The 18,253-nt window shown below is 40.4% G+C and overlaps 2 protein-coding genes across 2 annotated transcripts; one reads left to right on the forward strand and one right to left on the reverse strand.

Annotated features, from left to right (window-relative positions):
* Nucleotides 1–141: 141 nt before the first annotated feature.
* LOC136268755 (troponin I-like) lies at nucleotides 142–17,215 on the reverse strand. Its single transcript, XM_066064219.1, has 4 exons — nucleotides 16,743–17,215; nucleotides 15,719–15,834; nucleotides 15,595–15,670; nucleotides 142–388 (listed from the first exon to the last, which is right to left on the reverse strand). Exons 1-3 carry the CDS (start codon nucleotides 17,157–17,159, stop codon nucleotides 15,601–15,603), a joined length of 603 nt encoding a protein of 200 aa, XP_065920291.1. The 5' UTR covers nucleotides 17,160–17,215; the 3' UTR covers nucleotides 142–388; nucleotides 15,595–15,600.
* Nucleotides 6,116–6,862, forward strand: LOC136236855 (uncharacterized). The gene has a single exon (XM_066027086.1). The coding sequence runs from the start codon at nucleotides 6,116–6,118 to the stop codon at nucleotides 6,860–6,862; it is 747 nt and encodes a 248-aa protein (XP_065883158.1).
* Nucleotides 17,216–18,253: the final 1,038 nt, after the last annotated feature.

Below are 18,253 nucleotides of genomic sequence, written 5' to 3' on the forward strand. Positions count from 1 at the left end.
GGACTTATTTATTAACAGTTTTCTGGGCATGATTCCTTCTATTTGGGCCACCATCCCATTGACTTTGAGGGAAAGAGGTGTTACTGAAGGATGGTCTGCCCTTCGCCAACTCCTGCAGCGACATGTTACTAACACTTGACTGTTATATATGTAATCATGCGTGCATTTAAGTAAGTGTGGGTGCATGCATTGGCTGACTAGCCTCACATAAAACAACAACAGAGTGCACAACATATAGACATACAGATTGACATTTGATCACAAAATATGATTAGTTATATGCATATGACTGTCATTACATGTGAACAAACTAAATTTGATTGACTACTTATGATCATGTATAGTGTTGGTGTTCTGAGTCTTCTGAGTTGTGCCTGATCACTGTGACCTACGACAACATATCCACACATGTATGATACATTTTTATCAAACAGTATGGTAGTATAGTTTAAGTAGGATTCCCCCAAAAACGACGTGTGCCGCCTAAAATGCTGCCTTTAAAAATCATTCTAGAAACATCTTACATCATGAAAATCACCTTTACGGAATAACATTAGTCATCTAATATGAAATACAGCATTAAAAAAAGAAAACACTTACCGGTGACCGGATATAGAATCTTTTTAAAAATCTCCAAAACTTGAAATTTCGTCTCACTCACTCACTCACTCACTCACTCACTCACTCACTCACTCACTCACTCACTCACTCACTCACTCACTCACTCACTCACTCACTCACTACAGTCGCAAGCCTAGAGCCCAAACAAAGCAGTGCACAGTCACCATTTTACGCCACAACAACAAACTCACTGGTGGGATGTGTCTTTTGGGATTCCGACGAGTGTACGCCCTGTGCGCCTTGTCTTTCCTTTCATCTTCAATCAGGTTGGTTGTCTTCTTCAAGCATTGAAACCATACCGAGGCGTTAATTTTCAGTATCAACACTTTTCTGTAGATACTACAAAATTATTTCAGAAAGTGCTTATGCTGCTGAAAGAGGGGGCACTTATAATTTCAAGTGTTGCCCATGAAACATTAAGGCTGCTGAGTTGTCACTTCGGCTTTTACCAATGCCTGGACTGCAATCGACGAAGAGAATTGTTAATTAATAGAAGGACTGATACTCAACAGCTTGTTCCTCTAAACACACTGACTCAAGCACTCAGTGCCGACAGTGAGACCAGCAAGTGATTGGATAGTACTCAGGTGGAAATTGTATTACTTCATCCTGTTAGTTGAGACTAAACTCCAGACAACTGAAAGGGCTTGTTCATTCGAAATTCCGGCCCAGGTGAATAGAATGCGGACCATCGTACTGACACAGGTCATAGATCTAAGTGCCATGCACTGCTACTACGATCAAAGGTAAAAGTAAGCTATGCACGCTACTACGGGCCTATGTGCTTCCAATTTTGGCACAGTATGTACTTTAATAAGCTGTACAGGAGCTAGCTCACAAGTTACACTGTAACCAGCTGTGCTACAACAAAAAACTAAACCAACTAGTATTTTTTTAAATCGTTAATTTAAAAATGAAGTAGAAATCTATCCAATAAAAAGTAGTGAAACAAGAGATGAATGATAGTATTACAGCATAGTTCGATGGGAAAGTCCCTACTTTGGCACATTAGCTATAATTTTGCTCAATGCCAAAGTAGGGACTTTCCCATTGAGCTATGCTGTAATACCATCATTCATCTCTTGTTTCACTACTTTTTATTGCATATATCCCTATTTCATTTTTAAATTACAATTTTAAAAAAAGACTAGTAATCATATACCACGTATGTACAACCTAGTTAACATTTTCAGAGTATATTTAGGGAATTTTCAGAACCTTTTGAACTTTAAACTTGTGGGCGTGTAACAGGAACACCAGTTTGGCAGCACAAATATACAGAATAAATGGGAACAGGGCAGGGTAGTATAGTTACAGATTAATAGCAAGTGGATTAAAGGTATGATTCAATACTCTAATAAAGCAGTTTTCATAATGGAATACAATTATGACCGAGCATTAAAATTAACAGAATTTGATTATGTATTTGGGTCACTAGAATACCAGACCAACCATAAGCCATTTAGGGCTTAAAGGAAACCAAAGATGTATTGAAAATAGTTTTTACTATACATGAAATCATGAATCTGGTAAAATTTGAGACTTAATGTTCAAAATCTGTCAGCAGCTGGGAGCTATGCCCCCCAGACTCCTGCACCTATATCACTGACTACCAAATAAACCACCTTCAAAAATCCTGGCTATGCCCCTGAGTTTAGAATATTACAAAACAATTTGAAGATCGTATTTGGTACTAAATGCATGTCTAGACTCAGGAGCCCATCAATAACCCTGATTAGGTAGAACATAATAAAAAAAAATTGAATAATTTAAAAATATCTAGCAACAGTGTTAACAGCACGATTTTCACAAATTTTAGCTCTCTGCTGTATTAAAGGAACATATTGTGAACATCATTCATTATGATATCTTTTATGATACAATACAAGGGCTGATCCAGGGGGGTGCACAAGTGCACCCTGTTAACCTTAGCATTACTTCAACATACTGGTTGAATGTAAGGCAACTGTGTGGAAGATCCAAAGGAGGCACAAAAGGCATGAGTGGCATCTCCCCATCCACAAACCAAATAGTCTAAGTCACTGTATGCATTTGACATGGCAAATGAAAGATTTTTATATTGTGCAGTTTGTACACCATAACCATACGATGCAAATTACATACTTTAGTGTCATAAACTAGTTATGGAAATCAGTAGTACTACTAATCACTTCAACTCGTGTTTATGAAGACCCGAGAGGTCGCTAACGCCCCTGCAAAGTGTCAAAATTGTGTGCAAGAGTACTAATATTTATGTATTTCAAAAATATTTCAATTTCTTTTACAAGTTTTAGTTGTGAATGAATGGACAACAGGGGATCACAGAAACCTTGACAGATGTAGAGACGTAGAACAATGACATAACACTTATATCAGTATGTTAGGCTTTAATTAGAATATTTTATTGCAGATCGCGTGTGTATGATAAATGGTGGACATGTGTACTGTATGAATCACTCTGGCTTTCAGTGATCGTGACGAGGATCAAGTCGAATCCATAACAACTGCCTTCGTACATCTGTATATGCTGGTGCTGTGACCAGGCCAGTTTCTTAACCCGTCACTCAGAAGTCGTGGTACCGTGGCATTCAATAACGGTACCACAGAAGGCAAGTGATTTTTCTGTCTAGAACGATTTGTTGTTGTACACTTTCCTTAGGCACGAGATGGACGAGCTCAAGCAACTATGCAACTCCCGAAAAGGATACAGATTGCACCTCAACAAACTCCTCACGAAGGCCAAGGAAATGTTAGACCACTATCAAACCTTTGAGACGGAATTTAACACTGCTACACTTACTGATATTTGTCGCCAATTGCAACAAAAGGATGATATCATTTCGAAGTTAGACTCTCAAATCGTCCCACTCATTGGTGATGAAGAGGAACTGGTAGCAGATGTTTGTGAGGCTGAAGAGATTAAAGAATCCTTATCAACTACCATCTCTCAGATCACGGAGATTCTGGAAACTCACTCACCCAGTACTGAGCCACAGTTCCCCCAGCCTAAACCGTCTGTCAATCCAGACTCCCAGAGTGATTATTCACAAGATGTCACAACACAGATTGATCAGCATAACATTGAACAAACGGAGGAATCTCGCACTGCCCAACCCCCTCCTCCCACCCAACCCAGGCCAGTTATTCAAGGTGTTACACATCTAACCAAACTCAGTATTCCCACCTTCTCTGAACCAGTTACAGTGGCAGTCTTTCTGGGATTGTTTTGAGGCAGCAGTAGATCAAAACCCCTCCATTACTGAAGTACAGAAGCTGAGCTATTTAAGATCACAGCTCCAAGGAAGTGGACTACAAGTCATTGCCGGTATGTCGCTAACCAATGCCAACTATAGGCACTCAGTGATGCTGCTGAAGGAGAGATACGATGAAGCAAGTAAGCTAGTGGACGCCCATATGAAGGCATTGATAGGAATAAGCAGCCCAGCCAACACTTTAGTGGCATTACAACAATTCCATGACTCAGTTGAAGGCCATGTTCGTAGCTTACAGTCTTTAGGGACCCCACCAGAACAATATGAATCCATGCTGGTCCCTATGTTACAAAGCAAACTTTCACCAGGGACTCTTAGAAACCTTGCCAGAGCCAATGGGACAGAACAGTGGACCCTAACAAGTCACAGAAGGCAATTCTACAGGAGATACGTGTTCTTCAGTTGGGAGCAGATTCCTCTGCACACCACATCAACCACCCCACACCTACTGCTTCATTCCTGGCTAGTACTGATCGGAAACCCTCCAAAGCACTCAAGGATCCTCAGAAACAATCCAGCTGTGTATTTTGTAAAGGATCACATGCAACAACTGCATGTGATACAGTCAAAGACACACAGAAACGCATAGACATTGTCAGGCGTAACATGCTGTGCTTCAACTGCCTGGGTCGCTACAAAATCTCTCAATGTCAATCTAAATATCGTTGCCGACTCTGTAATCACCGTCACCACACTAGCATATGTACTGACTCATCACCAGCTGTTAACTCTGCTACCCCAGTGTCAATTGCTAGCACAGGCACCAGTGATAGCACCAACGCAACAAACACTAATCCAACCACTACCACAGCCTCCATGACAACCCTAGCTAGTGAGTCACTCATATCACCCACCACTACTGTATTCTTGCTGAAAACTGCCATTGCTACAATCACCTCGAGCTCAGAAAATACAGAAGTCGAAGCTAACATCTTGTTTGACGAGGGCTCTCAACGTTCTTTCCTCACTGAAGACCTAGCTAGGGCCCTATCACTCACTCCACATCACAAGGAAGACATTTACCTATCATCATTTGGCTCTAGACAACCGCTCAATAAGACAATGGATGTGGCACACATCAACATCAAGACCAACACTGGAGAAGCTGTACCAATGTCGGTACTGATTGTACCGACAATTGCCACTCCATTACGAAACACAGTACAGACCAATGGCACTCAACTACCACACCTATGTGGCCTAAAGCTGGCTCACCCCATTAGTGTGGATCAATGGTCCAACCTGGCTGTGCAACCAACAACAGTGGCCAAGATGGGATTTTCAATCGTCAATATCTCACCTCCATGCAGTGGCAGCAATCATTGAGCCCTTTGTGCCGACCGACCAACCACCTACAACAAGCCTGCATTTCCTCATTCAAGCGACAAGGTTCAGCACACTGAGAAAACTCGAAGTGTCACATCTTATGTCCACAGATTTATACATAACCAGCGTAATCCAAATACACAACGGAGAGGTCCTATCACACCTCAAGAGCTCACCCAAGCCAACAATACTTGGATCTACAGTTGTCAACATGAGGTTTATTGGAAGGAAATCAAGAACTTGTCTACTCCTAATCAGAAACGTCTTCCTCTTGTAAGACAACTTCGTCTGTTTCTAGATGACAAGGGATTCCTGAGATGTGGAGGCCAAATCCACAATACAGAAGATGCCAAGTTTCCCATATCTGTTACTGCCACGACATCCGTTTACAACCTTACTTGTCTATTCCATTCACACCCAATTGTACCATGCAGGAGTCAACAGCACAGTCACCACGATCTGCCAAAGTTATTGGATACCAACAGCAAGACAATTTGTCAAGACCCTGTTACACCGCTGCACCACATGCAGAAGACAGTGCAGTAAACCTTATCCTAACCCTGACCCAGCTCCGTTACCAAAATACAGACTGCAGGACCTCCCCCCGTTTACCGTCATGGGTGTAGATTTCACCAGGGCTCTTTTCGTCCACCACAACAATGAGGAACAAAAGGTATACATATGCCTGTTCACATGTGCCACTACTAGGGCCATTCATCTTGAGGTAGTGACTGACCTATCAATGGAGAAATTCCTGCATGCATTTTGACGTTTTGCCAGTCGCAGATCACTGCCCCAAGTAATGATGTCAGACAACGCCTCAACCTTCACACCTGCAGCAGGAGAACTAACCAGACTTCTACGATCAGAGAACTTATCAACCTCATTGGCAGCTCATGGAGTGGTATGGAAATTCATTTCCAAAAAAAGCCCCATGGTTTGGGGGCTTTTGGGAACAGTTGATTGGGTTAACCAAAACCAGTTTGAAGAAAGTATTGGGCAGATTCCATATCAGTTTACCCATACTGCAAACAATGATCACTGAAATTGAGACAGTGCTCAATGACTACCCGCTTACTTATACCTCTAGTGACATTGCTGATCCACAACCCCTCGCCCCTGCACACCTCCTCTATGGCAGGAAGATGATACGGCTACCTCATGAGTGTCAAGCTGATGACCTAAGTGACCCTGATTACAACGCCAATTCACAACTACGAAAACGAGCCAAGGTTCAAGCTCACCTTATACAGAGCTTTCAATCTCGATGGAAGCATGAGTATTTAACAGCTTTAAGAAAGTACCATCATGCCACAGGCCACAACCACCAACAAATCAAGATTGGAGACATCGTCATTGTTCATGATGATGGGCCTCGTGTGAACTGGCGATTGGCAGTTGTGACAAAATTGCTTGTTGGAGGTGATGGTTTTACCCGTGCAGTGGAGATACAAACAAGCACTGGTACGACTAACAGACCTATTGCCAAGCTGTATCTGCTTGAGGTGTGCAGCACCGAAGAGTCAGATAACCAGAATTCACCCACACAACCTACCGAGACCACCTCTAATGAAGTGACACCAGCTGAATCAAGACCAGTGCGGCAGTCAGCAAGAAGAGCTGCAGAACGACTGTCAGAATAGGTGGAAACTCTCTGTGCATGCAGGGGCAGATCTAGGATTTCAGAAGAGGGGGTGCTAACATGGACATTGTGTAGCAAGATAGTTGATACAACTAGTGTGAGAAGCACACATCTAGGGGAGTCTGAGGGCATGCCCCCACAGGAAAATTTTGCAAATTTGGCCTATTGAGATTGAATTTGCTAGTAATTTTGAGTGAAAAATGATGTCACTTTGTTTATGTGATACCATTATTCCCTTATACAGCTTGTTAATATAACTAAAGGGTGCAGCCATGTAGCTAAAATTCAATCTTATACTAACATCTTAAAGAACTAGTAGTGGAAACAAATGGGTATCAGCAGCTGTGCATGGTCAAATTTAGTGTTTTGAAGTATAGCATAATTTACAGTCTCATGGCTCAAACTACACTAGCTGTCCAAACAGTAGAGAGGGTAAGTGGGAGTGGAGAGGGCAAGTAGACTGACTCACCAGTGTATGGAGTGCATGTGCACTTAGCTGTATATAATTCTCCAGCTAGAGGGGCTCTAGATCTGGTGGCATATATACGAAATTTTTGGAAAATGGCTATCACAAGATTGAATCTAGAAGCTATTTTTAACCAAATGTGGGTACAAAATAAATGAGTTCAGGTGGACGTAATTTTAATTTGAATGAGTACAGTTAATTGGAAGTAATTTTAATTAAAAACAGAACTATACACTGTTTCTTGTTATTGGGTTTTTAAAAAATGTATAATAGTGGTTTGTCAAAGAGAATAAAGAGTGTATAGAATAAAGAGTGTATAGACAGTATAGTTAATTGAAAGTAAGGCGAAGGAGAATATTTAAAACACAGGATTGGATCTACTTCATGTGTAGCCACTGTTCTGAAGTGAAGGTTGCTATTTCAATCTAACTTTTAAAATGATGGATCCATCCATCATTATTATTGTTTTACAACTAGTCTACAAATACAACTAGTTTTTGGCCACAACTAACCCCTTTTTAGCACACAATGATCATGACAACATAAATGCTACAGTATCATTTAAGCTTAAAGTTGAGCTTCAAGGGATTTGATAGTGCAAACTCCAAAGCTGCTAGATTTATAGAAATATAGAATGGGATTTGATCAAGCAAGGGAAACAAAAATGAACAGTTATCAGATGTTGCAGCCTTGTGAACTTTATAAAAGCTAAGAAATTCACTATTATATAAGACTACTGTTTTACTTGCAAGAGAAGCATTTCAACCCAAGAATCAAGTTTGAAGCAGAGCCTAAAAAAATTAACTATTTGACAGAAAAGGTTATTTTCAGAATAGATTTTCAATTAATGATGTTTTATACAATTTATAGTACATTAAAGGTATAAATCTTTTACCTGAAGTGAATGGTATATGGCAGGATGTTTGGTATAATGGTGAGGGTAGCAGTGCACAGGTCTAGAAGAATAGGTTTAATTTCAGCTTACACTCTGGTAACTTCTTGAAAATTATAGTTTTAATGTTGGATGTTCTATTAGAGTAGTTGACTGTTCTATTAGAGTATTTCGGATTTAGCAACTTCTAAGGTAAGACAAAAAAAGTATAATTTTGAACCCCTTTTAGTAATTCTTGGACACGATTAGCTATTCCTCTTACTCTTTCCATCTTTTCATTGCCCATACATGTGTATAAAATGCAGCTGCACCTGTAGTACAGCTTCTAAAAGCTTCCTAACTTGCTCATTGTAAAATTTTGGAGGGGGGTGGTTCAGCACCCCAAGCACCCCCCCTAAATCCGCCCTTGGGATGTAGAGACGTAGAACAATAACATAACACTTATATCTGTATGTTAGGCTTTAATTAGAATATGGTATTGTAGATCACATGTGTATGATAAATGGTGGACATGAATCGCTCTGGCTTTCAGTGATCATGATGAGGATCAAGTCGAATCCATAACAATTGCCTTCATACATCTGTATAACAGAAGAAGTGTCCTTTGCACAGAGCAGTCAAATAGCACAAATAGTCATCGTAGCCATCTTTGTTCGCCTCAACAAGTCAATAATTTAGACAGAAATGAAAATAAAATGAATCCAGATTTCAGGATTTCTAAATATTTAATATTTTAATAGATTTGTAATTAAATTTCTCAGATAGTATATGAGAGTCCCAAGCTGTTGGCGACCCCTCATGAAGACCCCTCATAAAGCATAATTACCACAGTATAGGACAACTGTACACAAAATCACTAAAATGTCCAGGAGACTGCACCTACTCATTCGTATACCTACTACTATGATGGCGCCATGGCAGCATTGGTTTAGTATAATCCACACAAAAACAGCCAAGCTGTGAAAAAATGGTGCGGCCTTAAAAAGCCTGGGTGAAAAAAGTTGTGAAATCAAAGGTGGCGGCCAAGAAATGGCTGCAATGATGTTAATGCTAAAAATTTTAATAATGGCTGTGTGCATTGTTAAAATTTATTAGCATTAACATCATTGCAGCCATTTCTTGGCCGCCACCTTTGATTTCACAACTTTTTCACCCAGACTTTTTAAGGCCGCACCATTTTTTCACAGCTTGGCTGTTTTTGTGTGGATTTCACTCCTTTTTGTACTTTACAAGGCCCCAAAACCAGCCTATGGCTGACTTTGAGGTTTGTCTTTACTCACATTTCTTCTTTTCTATGTAGATACAATGATGATTATTGAAGACAGACTTATAAATGTATTTTATTGCATGATTTAATTCAATATTTGATAATATTATTGTAATACTCTAATAGAGTGCACATTTTTTTTGAGGACTTCTAATAGAACATACATAGAATGTTCTAGAACAGTCTAGAATTTCTATTGGTAGATCTATGAAATTACAAACGTTTGACTATAAGCAGATTTCAACTAGAAATTTCATTTATAAAGCAGAAATTAAGTGAGGTGATCAGTCAAGGTAGCAGTGGTTCAGTGGTTAAGGATGCAGGTGTTAGGTATGGAGGTCCCTGGTTCGAACTCTGGTAAGTTTTTTTTCCGACATTTTTTGCACACCTTTTTTACCCCGTGGTGACTACTCTATTAGAGTATCTCGATCCCGCGATTTTACACTTGCTTAGTTTTTGCTTTATAACTTTGTCGCTGTAACTCTATTGCTATTCAAACTATCAAAAGGCACTGCTACGATGATCAGCCTATCTACACACCAATTTTCAAGTTATTTCTATGCTTGGTTTACCCTGTAGCTGTGACAGAAGTTTGATCTGTTTTTACGTGAATAAACGTCCATAACTCCTTGAATACTACTCAGACTTACAACAAACTTGGTACGTGAATCCACCGTTACACGTTCTTAATTTGTGCAAAAGATCGAGGCAATCGAGTTACACGTTTGCATTTTATAGCAATTTTTGCAAAGTGTGCGAAAAGAAATCAAAGCCCCCGTAGCCCCCCGTACGGCATAAGAAGAAAAAAACGAAGAAATTAAAATGAAATTTTGGACGCCCATATCTCGCAAATGGCTGTTGTGAATTTAATCTAATTTGCTGTGTGGCGTACCCTACCTGGGGGACAGCTATAATGCAAAAATAGTGTGCTTTGGAGAAGAGGCCATGGAGCTATGCATGCGTGAAAAAGCTGTTTTCTTTCTTCCTGTAAATATACTCACGGTGTGGTCGCCGGTTTTCTTGGCCGCACGACACACTACCGTGTGTCTTGATCAAGCCCAAAAGTGTCTTCAGTATGATCTGAAATGCTTTCAGTGGACTGGGACTATATAAAAGTATTATTTATTTAGTGGAATTTTTGACCGATTGACCAATTGACGCCTTCAAACAAGCATAACTTGATAACAGCTAACCTATGGGCTTGGTTTTTCACTGTTAGACGTCACTTAAGCCTGACAGGTGCCTTTTGGCATACCCCAGTATTGTACACAATGCTCAAATGATGTTGTCCTCCTTTGTTGCTGACAACATAGTTTTCTTGCTATGATAACTTGTCAATAGAGTAATAATAAATCTATTCCTAAGTTAAATTTAAAAAGGGACAAAAGCTCACCTAGATCTGCCACTGAAAAGGTGTGCTAAATATAACCCAATGTAGTAGCATGTACTTTTAGGGGCGCTAATGGAAATTTGATGAATTAAAATTTGATGAATTTAATTAATTCACTTCTTATGTCAAAATTTCTGGTCATATGGTTGCAGATCTTGGGAAGACTTGGTATGGCGGTAACATATAAAGATTGAGAGGTAAAGGGTTCAGTCCTAGTGGAAAATTTTTACAGTGAAATTCTTTGACTGCTCTATTAGAGTTTCTGATTGTATAGTATAATCAGCACATTGATCTTTTAGTGGCTTTTCAGCTCAACCAGACCCCCCAGCTAATGAGAGGGAGGTCTAGCCTCCTAAATCTCCTCCCCCTCCCTTTTAACTGCCTATGTCTATTGACAACAAATAATGAGTTACTCTGAAACTTTGAATTACACAACACTGCCTTCTTACTTTAATTTCTAAAATGCACAACATACCAACATACACACAGTGCACAACACACAAACATCTCAGTCAAATAAACCTTGGGTATCAAGACACACGATAGTGTGTCGTGCGGCCCAAGAAGCCGGCGCGCCACACCGTGAGTATATTAACAGGAAGAAAGAAAACGCAATTTTCACACCTATGTAGCTCTGTGATCCCTTATCCGATTGGTACCAAATTTGCTGGAGACGTGCCGCCCAGTTAGGGTAGTCTACATACCAAATTTGAAGAAAATCGCTCCAGCCATTTCCGAGATACGAGCGAACAAAATTTCGTTTTAATTTCTTCGTTTTTTTCTTCTTCATCTTCTTCATTTCGCACACTTCGCAAAATTCGCCATAAAACACGAATGCGTGCTCGGATTTGGCTGAAATTTGGCACACTTAAAGGGCTCATTAAGGCGGATCTCCGTACCAACTTTGGTAGGAATCCGATGAACATTCACGGAGTTATGACCGATTATTTGTGTAAAATAAGGTCGAAGGTCTGTCACGCCTACAGGGTAAACGCCTTGGAGGAATCAGTTGAAAATTGATATGTAGATGGAGCAACCATCGTAGGAGTGCCTTTGTGTGGTTTGAAAGGAATCGGGATAAAGACCATGGAGATATGACACGAAACCCAACCTGTGTCAAAATTACGCGATCGATTTTTATGAATAAAAAAACTATTAGTTTTCGTATCTACCAGGCAAACCGCTTAGAGCAACGAGCTGAAAATCAGTATGTAGCTGGAATAATCATCATAGAAAGTCCTTGCAGTAGTACAGAAGAATCGGATTACAAATCACTGAGTTATGATTTGAAAGGCAACTAGGTGCAGCAAATGCGAGATCGAGATACTCTAATAGAACAGTCACCCTAATAAAGCATTCAGCTGCATTTATAATTTACTCAGTTATATTATATTGTAAGTTATTCTGTAGGGAATTCAGCTACAAACAAGTCACCCTGTAGTCAGATCAGCTAGAAGAAGGTACCTAATAGAGAGTTCAGCTACAAATAAGCCATCATGTAGAGAGTTCAGCTCAAATAGATCACCCTGTAGAGAATTCAGCTACAAACAAATTGCCCTGTAGAGAGATCAGCTAGAAGAAGTTACCTTGTAGAGAGTTCAGTTACAAAGAAACAATGATGCAAAGAGTTTAGCTACAAACAAATCACCCAGTAAAAAGTTCTGCTATGAACAGATCACACTGTAGAGAGTTCAGTTAGAAACAAGTCATCCTGTAGAGAGATCAGCTAGAAGAAGTCACCTTGTAGAGAGTTCAGTTACAAAGAAACAATCACGCAAAGAGTTTAGCTGCAAACAAATCACCCAGTAGAAAGTTCCGCTATTAACAGATCACACTGTAGAGAGTTCAGTTAGAAACAAGTCATCCTGTAGATAGATCAGCTAGAAGAAGTCACTTTGTAGAGAGTTCAGCTACAAAGAAACCACCATGTAAAAGAGTTCAGCTGCAAACAAATCACCTGTAGAGAATTCAACTACAAACAAATCACCCTGTAGAAAGATCAGCTAGAAGAAGTTACCTTGTAGAGAGTTCAGCTACAAAAAAAATCACCCTGTAGAAAGTTCAGTTACAAACAAGTCACCCTGTAGAGAGATCAGCTAGAAACAAGTCATCCTGTAGAGAGTTCAGCTAGAAGAAGTTACGTTGTACAGAGTTCAGCTACAAAGAAACTACCATGTAGAGAGTTCAGCTGCAAATAAATCGCCCTGTAGAGAGTTCAGCTACAAACAAATCACCCTGTAGAAAGATCAGCTAGAAGAAGTTACCTTGTAGAGAGTTCAGCTACAAAAAAATCACCCTGTAGAAAGTTCAGTTACAAACAAGTCACCCTGTAGAGAGATCAGCTAGAAACAAGTCATCCTGTAGAGAGTTCAGCTAGAAGAAGTTACGTTGTACAGAGTTCAGCTACAAAGAAACTACCATGTAGAGAGTTCAGCTGCAAATAAATCGCCCTGTAGAGAGTTCAGCTACAAACAAATCACCCTGTAGAAAGATCAGCTAGAAGAAGTTACCTTGTAGAGAGTTCAGCTACAAACAAATCACCCTGTAGAAAGATCAGCTAGAAGAAGTTACCTTGTAGAGAGTTCAGCTACAAACAAATCACCCTGTAGAAAGGTCAGCTAGAAGAAGTTACATTGTAGAGAGTTCAGCTACAAACAAATCACCCTGTAGAGAGTTCAGCTAGAAACAAGTCACCCTGTAGAGAGATCAGCTAGAAACAAGCTACCCGTAGAGAGTTCAGCTAGAAGAAGTTACATTGTAGAGAGTTCAGCTACAAACAAGTCACCATGTAGAGAGTTCAGCTAGAAGAAGTTACCTTGTAGAGAGTTCAGCTACAAACAAATCACCCTGTAGAGAGTTCAGCTACAAACAAGTCACCCTGTAGAGAGATCAGCTAGAAACAAGTCATCATGTAGAGAGTTCAGCTAGAAGAAGTTACCTTGTAGAGAGTTCAGCTACAAACAAATCACCCTGTAGACAGTTCAGCTACAAACAAGTCACCCTGTAGAGAGATCAGCTAGAAACAAGTCATCCTGTAGAGAGTTCAGCTAGAAGAAGTTACCTTGTAGAGAGTTCAGCTAGAAACAAATCACCCTGTAGAGAGTTCAGCTAGAAACAAGTCACCATGTAGAGAGTTCAGCTAGAAGAAGTTACATTGTAGAGAGTTCAGCTACAAAGAAACTACCATGTAGAGAGTTCAGCTGCAAACAAATCGCCCTGTAGAGAATTCAGCTACAAACAAATTACCCTGTAAAAAGATCAGCTAGAAGAAGTTACCTTGTAGAGAGTTCAGCTACAAACAAATCACCCTGTAGAGAATTCAGCTAGAAACAAGTCACCCTGTAGAGAGATCAACTAGAAACAAGCCACCCGTAGAGAGTTCAAGTTACACTGTAGAGAGTTCGGCTACAAAGAAACTACCATGTAGAGAGTTCAGCTGCAAACAAATTTCCCTGTAGAGAATTCAGCTACAAACAAATCACCCTGTAGAAAGATCAGCTAGAAGAAGTTACCTTGTAGAGAGTTCAGCTACAAACAAATCACCCTGTAGAGAGTTCAGCTACAAACAAGTCACCCTGTAGAGAGATCAGCTAGAAACAAGTCATCCTGTAGAGAGTTCAGCTAGAAGAAGTTACATTGTAGAGAGTTCAGCTACAAAGAAACTACCATGTAGAGAGTTTAGCTGCAAACAAATCGCCCTGTAGAGAATTCAGCTACAAACAAATCACCCTGTAGAAAGATCAACTAGAAGAAGTTACCTTGTAGAGAGTTCAGCTACAAACAAATCACCTTGTAGAGAGTTCAGCTACAAACAAGTCACCCTGTAGAGAGATCAGCTAGAAACAAGCCACCCGTAGAGAGTTTAGCTAGAAGAAGTTACATTGTAGAGAGTTCAGCAGTTTAGCTGCAAACAAATCGCCCTGTAGAGAATTCAGCTACAAACAAATCACGCTGTAGAAAGATCAGCTAGAAGAAGTTACCTTGTAGAGAGTTCAGCTACAAACAAATCACCCTGTAGAGAGTTCAGCTACAAACAGGTTATCCGGTAGAGGGATCAGCTAGAAGGATCACCTTGCAGAGAGGTCAGCTACAAAGAAATCACCCTGCTTCATCTTTTCTTCTTCCTGTAGTAAAGAAAAAAATGACAGGTTAAAAAGCCCTAAAGCCGGCCTATGCTAAAGCCGGCCTATGCTAAAGCCGGCCTATGCTAAAGCCGGCCTATGCTAAAGCCGGCCTATGCTAAAGCCGGCCTATGCTAAAGCCGGCCTATGCTAAAGCCGGCCTATGCTAAAGCCGGCCTATGCTAAAGCCGGCCTATGCTAAAGCCGGCCATAGGCCGGCTTTGGGGTATACAAATGCAAAAAGAAATGAAATCTAATCCAAAACAGCCAAACTGTAAAAAAAGTGTGCGGCCCTCAGAAAGGCTATGGTGAAAAAAGATGTGAAATCCAAGGTGGCGGCCAAGAAATGGCTGTGATGGTAGGTTAATGGTAAAAATTTTAATAACAACAATTCAGTGAATTTGGTGCCGCTTGGTCTTGGCACAAAATTCACTTGAATTGTCGTTATTAAAATTTTTACCATTAACCTACCATCACAGCCATTTCTTGGCCGCCACCTTGGATTTCACATCTTTTTTCACCATAGCCTTTCTGAGGGCCGCACACTTTTTTTACAGTTTGGCTGTTTTGGATTAGATATTTATAACAACAAACTACCTTCTATTATACATTAGTTGAGGTGTACTCCATGTCCAATATGAACTGAGAGGTCCTTCGTGGATCAGTACATTTCCTATATTATTGTGATCATAACTAAAAATACTCAATGTGTGCTGCTTACCTCTTTTTTCTTGTATTAAACTCAAAAACAACCTCAGGAGTATCATTGTGGACTTGTAGTGTCTTTGTTATTGACTGAGTAAAGTGTGTCATGTTGTCTTGTGATACGCTCTCCATCTAGTGTAACAATGATTTGGAGCACGTAAGGTTATGTCAACCGGGTACACAAGGTAGGCAAATGCCTTCCCAACTTTTAATAGTAGCTATTGAGCCATGTTCCAAGTCCATAGGAAGCAGTCTGGTTGCTCCAGTTTTCCAGAATCTCTTTTGGATGTCACTCGAGATACCCTAATAGAGCAGTCAGTGACTATTTTTTTCCATTTTAGTTATAATAGATGTGAAATTGACTCCAGATTCAATCTCAAAAAGCAATTTTGAATCAAAAAATTTCTGGGGCTAGCCTAAGCATGCTGCAAATGCTGATTGTGCTTGCACAACTATGGTAGTCATAGAAGTATGATCTCACAGTTGCCTACCCAACTTGTAGATGCTTCCTCCACCCCTGTCAACTTAGAGGTGACATGTTAAGTACTTAAAGGGATACAGTGACATTGATGCTCCATCTACACAATACAGTGTAACAATGATTTAGACATGTAAGGTTATCAACTTAGAGGAGACATGTTAACTACTTGAAGAGATATAGTGACATTGATGCTACTACAGAAATTTTCGAATATTCAGGAACAACGCTAGGCTTGACAGCATAATTTCAAGCACGATAGGCTAGCAAAAACATCAAGTATTACACTGGCCGTTTCAAGATTTTAAATTAGTGTAATGTTTGCCTGCATTTCATATCAAGAAAATATGCAATGTTATTATTTGTATTTGCACTATGCGGAAAAAAGATCGATATACTCTAATAGAGCAGTCACTTACTCTAACAGCAGTAAGACAATCTTAACAGAATCTGTATGTACAGAATCTAGTACATTGTACAGAATCTACTGTATTGAGGTCAGTACATTACCCCAAAACTAGTAATACCATAGACAGTACCTCCGGAGCACACTTTGACTTACTGTGTTTTTCCGCTCCCGCTCCGCTTTCCTTCCTTGTCGATGTCTTTCATTGTCACGTTCCCTCTCAAGTTGTCGTTTAGTTGGATCTTCTCTTTGTTTTCGTTTACGCAGCGTATCACGTTCCCTTTCTTGCTGTCGATACTCTGGGTCTTGTCTTAGCCTTTGCTTGCGTAACTTGTCCCTTAACCTAGCTTCATACACGACCTCCGCAGGGGATCGTTTCATCTTCATAATAGGCGTTCCTTCACTGTTTGTTATAGTAAAAGCAAAGTCTTCTGTTTGCCTTTGTTTACTGTGACGTAGTGCGTCATGCTCCTTTTCTCGTTGTCGATATGCTGGGTCTTGTCTTAGTCTTTGCTTACGTAACTTTGCCAGATGCGCGCGGTGACTCGCAGAGGAATGCTTCATCTTAGGCATTTCAGAAGGATTTTTTGAACAACGCCACTATAGTTAAGTTTCCATCTACATTTTAAGCGCAGAAGCTTATTAAGGTATATTCTAACACATGCACCTAGCTATCAAATTTCCAGCCGGTAGCCTGAGACTATTTATGTCTAGAGCCGGTACAAATAGCTATGGCATGTAGCTAGCTATCTTACTGGTACTAAGGTACTTTAGCCATACACAGATAATATTATATATCAGATGGTATGCAGTGCAGGCATAATATTTTTAAGTCCGGCAATTCAGTCCAGCACATCAGTCAAGTACTGCGGGCTAGTCAGTACTCATATATTGAACTACTGCCGACTCTCTTCAGTCGATAGGTATCATAGAGCCAGGGCCGCCCAGAGAAATTAAGGGGCCCAGGGCAAAGAGTTAAAGTGGGGCCCTTGACCCAAGTTGTAAGGTGAAGACCAAAAAAAAAAAAAAAAAGGTCACAACCTGCTGGCAATGACAATAACTACCCATCACAAACCATATCTCCTTATCTATAAGCTTGCTACACTGCTCCTCTGAAGAATACTGTGACTGCTCTATTAGAGCATTTAGATCTGACTGCTCTATTAGAGTATATCGATCTTTTAAACAGGTATTCAGGGGGCCCTTCATGGGGCCTCCTGGGGCCCCTTTCAGGCTGGGGCCCGGGGCAAAATGCCCCAGTTGCCCCCCCCCCCCCCCTGTGGGCGGCCCTGCATAGAGCTTACATGCCCACTTACTAAATACAACATATTGAATAGTCTGCATACAGCCAGAAACACCGGAATATGTACAACTTTTGGCTGACTATATATATAGTTGAGATTTTTCACAGCTTGCCAGTGGGCTGCTACAGAACTGTGGAAATTGCGGTGGGGACTATTCTACGGAACGGAACGGAACGGAACGGAACGGAACGGAACGGAATGATGGACTAAACCACGGAACGGAACGCTTTCTAAAATTGAAGCTTGCAACTTACCATTGCTGAAACTTCCCTTATAAGTTAGCAGTGGCATCTCCAGTGGGTGATTAAACATAAGATAAAAAGAATTAACGGATCGATTGTGGGTTTTTGTTGGTTGACATTA

This window comes from Dysidea avara, chromosome 10 (assembly GCF_963678975.1).
Source record: "Dysidea avara chromosome 10, odDysAvar1.4, whole genome shotgun sequence".
In the NCBI taxonomy this organism is placed as follows: Eukaryota; Metazoa; Porifera; class Demospongiae; order Dictyoceratida; family Dysideidae; genus Dysidea; species Dysidea avara.